This window comes from Salmo salar, chromosome ssa01 (assembly GCF_905237065.1).
Source record: "Salmo salar chromosome ssa01, Ssal_v3.1, whole genome shotgun sequence".
In the NCBI taxonomy this organism is placed as follows: Eukaryota; Metazoa; Chordata; class Actinopteri; order Salmoniformes; family Salmonidae; genus Salmo; species Salmo salar.
Window position 1 is genome coordinate 111,850,282 of NC_059442.1, and position 7,803 is coordinate 111,858,084.

Sequence of the window (7,803 nt, forward strand, 5' to 3'; positions counted from 1 at the left end):
GTCTATATGTCTGTCTGCCTCTGTGTCTCTGTCTGTGTCTCAATCTGTCTGTGTGTGTGTGTGTGTCTGTGTATCTGTGTGTTAACAGTAACATCTTACTTGATGGTCCCATCCTCCACATAGACGTCTGCGTAGAAAGACTGGTCGTCATTAACGATCTTTCCTCCTTTGATAATGAGGCGATCCGTCTGGAGACACAGGGATCATCAACAGCAGTGAGGAACACAAACACACATTTACATGTTAGTCATTTAACACACACTCTGATCCAGAACAACTAACAGTCAGTACATTCACCTGAAGGTAGCTTGGGGAGACAACCACATATCTCAGTCACATAAAGTCAAGTGTAATAAAGCAGCTATCAGTAGGGTCAGTGCTGCTAAGACAAGACAAGTGTTAGTTCAAAGAAAGGCCAAAGGTTCAAGAAAGGTTTAAACATCAACGAGCCATGAGAAGAGAAGTGGAAATGAAAGCTAATGTATTCTAATCATAAATATCTCTAATTATTTCTGTGCTTGTGTGTGTGTGTGTGTGTGTGTGTGTGTGTGTGTGTGTGTGTGTGTGTGTGTGTGTGTGTGTGTGTGTGTGTGTGTGTGTGTGTGTGTGTGTGTGTGTGTGTGTGTGTGTGTGTGTGTGTGTTTGTTTCATTGTTTATAAGGAGGATTCAATGAGTCCAGGAGAGAACTGCTGCCCAGCATAAAGTGTAAAGTGCATTCAGTAACATCCAAAGGGACATAGCATCAACGTGACTCAGGGTTCTCTGTGTTTGACTGTCCACATATCAATTTCATCTGTCGTTAGTGTTAAATAATGCTTTTCTCTCTGTGATGGTAGTACAGAATTTGACTGTACACACAAATGACAGTGTAGGGTACACTACATAAGCTACACTGCAGAAGCTACACTGTAGAATCTAAACTATAGAAGCTACACTGAAGAAGCTACACTATATAAGCTACACTGTAGAAGCTACACTGTAGAAGCTACACTGCATACTGTAGAAGCTACACTGCATAAGCTACACTATAGAAGCTACACTGCATAAGCTACACTATAGAAGTGATACTGCAGAAGCTACACTGCAGAAGCTACACTGCAGAAGCTACACTGCAGAAGCTACACTCTAGAAGCTACATTGCAGAAGCTACACTATAGAAGGTACACTGTAGAAGGTACACTGTAGAAGCTACACTGTATACGCTACACTGCAGAAGCTACACAGCAGAAGCTAAACTGTATACTGTAGAAGCTACACTGTAGAAGCTACACTGTATACTGTAGAAGCTACACTGCATAAGCTACACTATAGAAGTGATACTGCAGAAGCTACACTGCAGAAGCTACACTGTAGAAGCTACACTGTAGAAGCTACACTGCAGAAGCTACACTGCAGAAGATACACTCTAGAAGCTACATTGCAGAAGCTACACTATAGAAGGTACACTGTAGAAGGTACACTGTAGAAGCTACGCTGTATATGCTACACTGCAGAAGCTACACTGCAGAAGCTACACTGCAGAAGCTACACCATAAAAGCTACACTGCATAAGCTACACTGCAGAAGCTACACTGCAGAAGCTACACTGTAGAAGCTACACTGTAGAAGCTACACTGCAGAAGCTACATTGCAAAAGCTACACTGCAGAAGCTAAACTGTATACTGTAGAAGCTACACTGTAGAAGCTACACTGTATACTGTAGAAGCTACACTGCATAAGCTACACTATAGAAGCTACACTGTAGAAGCTACACTGTAGAAGCTACACTGCATAAGCTACACGATAGAAATGATACTGCATAAGCTACACTGCAGAACCTACACTGTAGAAGCTACACTGTAGAAGCTACACTGCATAATCTACACTATAGAAGCTACACTATAGAAGCTACACTGCATAAGCTATACTGTAGAAGCTACACTGCATAAGCTACACTGCAGAAGCTACACTGCAGAAGCTACACTCTAGAAGCTACACTCTAGAAGCTACACTCTAGAAGCTACACTGCATAAGCTACACTGCATAAGCTACACCACAGAAGCTACACCACCAGACCTCTACCACCCACCCACCAGACCTCCACCACCCACCACCCATCACCCACCAGACCTTTACCACCCACCAGACCTCCACCACCCACCCACCAGACCTCCACCACCCACCCGCAAGACCTCCACCACCCACCCGCCAGACCTCCACCACCCACCTGCCAGACCTCCACCACCCACCCACCAGACCTCCACCACCCACCCACCAGACCTCCACCACCCACCTGCCAGACCTCCACCACCCACCCACCAGACCTCCACCACCCACCCACCAGACCTCCACCACCCACCCACCAGACCTCCACCACCCACCCACCAGACCTCCACCACCCAGCAGACCGCCAAAACCCACCAGACCTCCACCACCCACCAGACCTCCAGCCTCTCTAGGCCCAGCCCCTGTTTCCTACCACCCACCACAACCACCCACCACAACCACCCTCCACCAGCCCCTCTCGCCACACTCTCATCCAGTTCCAGTCACTCTCTCCTCTTCCTTCTCCCCCAGCTCTAGCCCTAGTCACTCTCTCCCCTCCCCTCTCTCCTCTCCCTTCTCCCCCAGCTCTAGAGCTAGTCACTCTCTCCCCTCCCCTCTCTCCTCTCCCTTCTCCCCCAGCTCTAGCCCTAGTCACTCTCTCCCCTCCCCTCTCTCCTCTCCCTTCTCCCCCAGCTCTAGAGCTAGTCACTCTCTCCCCTCCCCTCTCTCCTCTTCCTTCTCCCCCAGCTCTAGCCCTAGTCACTCTCTCCCCTCCCCTCTCTCCTCTCCCTTCTCCCCCAGCTCTAGCCCTAGTCACTCTCTCCCCTCCCCTCTCTCCTCTCCCTTCTCCCCCAGCTCTAGCCCTAGTCACTCTCTCCCTCCCCCTCTCTCCTCTTCCTTCTCCCCCAGCTCTAGCCCTAGTCACTCTCTCCCCTCCCCTCTCTCCTCTCCCTTCTCCCCCAGCTCTAGCCCTAGTCACTCTCTCCCCTCCCCTCTCTCCTCTCCCTTCTCCCCCAGCTCTAGCCCTAGTCACTCTCTCCCCTCCCCTCTCTCCTCTCAAATGAGGGGAGGGGGAGGGAACTACAATGCCCTCTCTAAAGGCTGTTCCTCTGCCAGCTAGTACCTCTGCTGCTGCCACCTTGCACTCAGTTTACACTATGATCACATCAGTCATAGGACAAAGTCAACGGGGAGTGAACGTAGTGTGTATAAACAGTAGCACAATGCTTTAGTTAGCACTAATACAGTATTATAATATAGGCCTGATGTAAACTAGCTGATCCATAGACCTAGCAGTGGTGGATCCTTTACCAGTGGATAGAGAGAGGGGGGTTCGACAATGAGGTTCTCAGTGAGTTTAGGGGCAGAGAGACCCTGTTAACAATAAGGTTCTCAGTGAGTTTAGGGGCAAAGAGACCCTGTTAACAATGAGGTTCTCAGTGAGTTTAGATGTAGAGAGACCCTGTTAACAATGAGGTTCTCAGTGAGTTTAGATGTAGAGAGACCCTGCTTGGAAAGACAATAGTCAAGACAGACAGACAGACAGACAGACAGACAGACAGACAGACAGACAGACAGACAGACAGACAGACAGACAGACAGACAGACAGACAGACAGACAGACAGACAGACAGACAGACAGACAGACAGACAGACAGACAGACAGACAGACAGACAGACAGACAGACAGACAGACAGACAGACAGGTTCTCAGTGAGTTTAGGGGCAGAGAGACCCTGCTGGGAAAGACAACAGTGAAGCCATAATGTGAAGTGACAGATCAACAGATAGCCATGACACCAGAGGGATGTGGCTCTACAGTACACTCTAGGACTACACAGTTTAGGTTCAGAGTTACTTCTGCTGCTGGTTGACAACAACAAAAAACATTGCACTCTAAAAATAGCTGGGATAAAAACAACTCAATTTGGGTAAATATTGGACAGAACACACGTTGGGTTATTTTGACCCAGCTAGTTGGGTCACAAAAACCCCATTGTTTTCTTTAAGAAGAAACAGGTTGGGTTGTTGATGCTGGGTTCCTGAGCTGTGATCCATCAGGTCAGATCAGAACACTAGGAGAGTAAAGGTCATTCCAGTTCATCTGTTATGTTGTCTTGTCAACACGTGTTAATGTTGAGCACTGACACTTCTGTAGCTTTAATAAGGCTTACACAAGAGTGAGGTCCTTAAAATGCCTATGGCTTGTTACGGACTTGTTAAAATATTTAAATAATAATGTAATTAAATGTATAATAAAATATGTATTAGGCAAAAATATTGAAGGATAATTGAAATTTGCAGTGTACAAACTCAACATGACGAATAAGAATGACATTTACTCTTACGGGAGGCCAAAAATAACTCTGAAAGCCATGCCCCCCTAATAGGCCATGCCTTTGGATTACCTAAACATGGGTTAATTTAACCATCGAATGGGTTGTTATTGTCATGCTATTTTCAGGAAGTATGGCCTATTGGGGGCGTGGCTTTCATATAGGTCTTGTTGACCATTCCAAGAGAGCAAATGTCATTCCTGTTCATCATGTTATGTTTTGTACACTGCTAATTAACAATGTCCTTCAATATTTTTTGAACATTACATATTTTAATATACAGTTAATAACATGATTATTTAAATTTCATAACGAAGTGGTAACTATCCCAACATTGGGATATGCATATGCACCTGTGGCACTCATTTTGTGTAAGTCTCGTTAAACTACAAAAGTGTCAGTGCTTAACCTAAATATGTGTAGACAACACAACAGAACAGATGATCGGAATGATATTTACTCTCACGGGTGGCCTAAAATAACAATCTGAAAGCCACGCCCCTACTAATCCATGCCTCCAGTCTTCTGATCTGACCCAGTGGGTCGTAGCTCAATAACCCAACTAAGTGCTCAACTGGCTGGGTCAAAAATAATACCATGTCTATTGTCAGATTTTTACCCTGTGCTGTGTTGTTTTTAATGCAGAATTTTTTTAGAATGTGGCTGGTAGACAGACTGATGGATGGACAGACGGACATACAGACACATGGGCGTACGGGCAGACAGGCAAACATGCAGGCAGGTAGAGACACAGAACGACAAACAGAGAGAGAGACAGGCAGGCAGATAGACAGGCAGACAGCACCCCAGAAGAACAGACAGTAAGCTAACATCAGTGGCTCCCATACAGAAAGAGTGTTCCAGGGAACAGTTATCATTTCTCTCACACTGGTCTTCTGGTTACAGTTAGGAATTAACCAGTCTTAACCTCTGTATTGATTTTAGTCATGTAGCCTTTCTAATGGCTTCATATTCAACTGCTGGGGAGAATAATTCCAAAGGAGGAGAATGTGGGTCATGCTGGTTAAAGGAGCGGCCCTGTACTGTAGGCTGTACAGTCAAATTGCCCGGAAGAAAATAGGATTCAATGTGGCCTCGCTAACTACGCCCTGTCTCCGTTGCTATAGCGTTCAACTGTGCTCCCTTCCTCCGCATGGATGAATCTGTCCCGTTTTAACGACAAGGGGAAACCCTTAATAGCAGGAGAGATAGAGGCTTTCGGAGACTCAGACAGACCGTTTAGGGTGCAAGATGTCCATGGTTTGATGGTTAACGATATCGGCTGTCATGGGCACTTAGAAATGCATCTCTGAGACATTTGAGATCTTTGTTGAGTCTTTTCAATGGAAAACATTTATTGGACGATATTATATGGAATTCAAATATATTATTTAGCCGGATTCTGCATGCCAGTCACTCAAATCACTGACTGAAATGTGGGGACATGCGACAATGCGAGACAGCTCTCTGATCATTCCATAGAGGCCGGCGCCGCCATGATCAATTCACTACAATTTATTGTTAGCCTACATTATTTAGCCTGTATGTTTTCATTTTATTTGCAGCGTTCAAGAAAACGTCATGACATAACCAGGACGGAATAGACATTCGATGCCAAGAGAGTATCTTGTTTGGGCTTTGACATTGTGAAGTCTGAAGGCTAAAGCAGTAGCCGGTTGTTGCGTGCGTGTGAGGGGTGTAAAGAAGAAAGATTATTCAAATAGGATTTATCACACCATTTAGGTTACCATTTTGTCTTTGCAGTCGATAAATAATACCGGTGTGTGGGGCGACAACGTATATACCTACCGATGAACGAGGAGTGCCTACCGACAAACGGGGAATGTTCTTCTTGCCTTGGTAAGACATGCCGGCCGGTGTAGCGGTTCACTGGGAGGCAGAGCTTTGATTCCCGACGTTTCAAAGAACACGAGAAACGGATTTATCACGGCTTGGTAGCCTATTTCCTCGCTTTAAAATCCGCCGGAGACAATTTCTGTAGTCTAATTTACACTATCCTACTGGTCAGATCGTGCGAATACCACAATATACCGACAGAATACTCGAAACAATATGTTGTAGGTTACTATTACTTTGCTAGTGCTGTCGCGCACCAGTCAGAGCCCTCCCTTCAACAATACATCCGGCTGCCTAGCGCACCATCTGCTCGTTTAATATTCCAGACACATCACATCCTACCGGCTAATGGCTGGCATCACACATCCTACCGTCTAATGGCTGGCATCACACATCCTATCGGCTAATGGCTGGCATCATACATCCTACCGCTAATGGGGGCTAGGCAGACAGCCTGGCAGGCAGGGAGCCTTTTGCCCAACACAACCACAATAATTGAGTGGCCACTTAAAACTCATGTTCTTGATAAAACTCGGGGCCTATTATGAGTGGGAGTAGCCAGGTGTTGAAATCACAGATACAAATGTGAAATCTCTTTCTTAAGGCCATGGGAAACCAATGGGCAGAATAATGGTCATTTCAATACCATGCCCGTTGGGACAGCTCCTATAGGCTAAACATTGCATGGGCTATACTTGATCAATGAATTACATATCAATTAGATTGTGTTAGGTTAACTTACTCAATAAAGATATAAGTTCAAAACATGGAGAAAAAAATATCTGATTTGTAAATTGACTTTTGACATGTTGTCAATTCAGGCACCGCACAATATAAAATATCTTCCACTGGGGAAAATACATCTATGAGGTGCAGATTTACCTCCCGTTTTCCATTGTGCTCACTGTTGTGTCCAGATCCAGTCTGGTAAACGATTTGACCCCGGGAGGAGCCGGTTTCGGTCCCAACTGCTCTGTCTCCACTTGGTCTGGTCTCACTGACCGACGAGAAGTTACTCACACTCCCGGTGTCACTGAAAGTATCCGACCAGCATTTCTCCTCGTTCTTAATCTTAACGTGCCGTCTCACAGACTGGGGGCTGCTGTTGTACGACTCAAAATTTAAAGTTTTATTATCATAAGCGCCTTCCACGTTGCAGAACATGCCGCCGAATTTTACTCTGGGTTTCGGGCTGTCTGTCCCCAGTCTAGACAGCAACGACCCTTCATCGTCACTATCTCTTGGGAGAAGTTTCCTCTCTGCCATGGCCAATAACTATTCTTATTCTCAGAAAGAAAGATATTTAAAAGTTTGTGAAAAATATCCAAAGTAGACCAAAAAAGGTACTTCCCAAGTAAAACCTAGGAGTTAATTCCCCTTTTAAGTAGCCCTACTATAGCAGAGGACTTGGTTAGTCAAGTGACTAGAGGAGCTGTCCACTGGGGCGTGGTCCTGAAATAACCACACTACAGTACTCTGACTGGGAGAAAGATATGACAGGCGACTAGGGGAACCAGGGGAGGTCTTGTTCACATCCGCATGAAATGTTGATATGGGCTCATCGCCATCAATGAAATCCAATG

The 7,803-nt window shown here is 45.8% G+C and overlaps 1 protein-coding gene across 3 annotated transcripts in view; it reads right to left on the reverse strand.

The window, feature by feature from the left end:
- Positions 1–7,516, reverse strand: part of LOC106592070 (dihydropyrimidinase-related protein 2) — a 53,403-nt gene extending 45,887 nt beyond the window's left edge. The window contains exons 1-2 of one of the 3 annotated variants that reach the window (XM_045687561.1): positions 7,154–7,516; positions 100–188 (exon numbers count right to left, since the gene is read on the reverse strand). In XM_045687561.1, coding sequence (XP_045543517.1) covers positions 100–188; positions 7,154–7,486 — 422 coding nt within the window. In that variant the 5' untranslated portion in view covers positions 7,487–7,516. Of the gene's footprint in view, positions 1–99; positions 189–6,172; positions 6,542–7,153 lie in introns of those variants that run through there. The other 2 variants (XM_045687556.1, XM_045687560.1) reach the window with 2 other exon arrangements.
- Between the last annotated feature and the right edge of the window lie 287 nt (positions 7,517–7,803).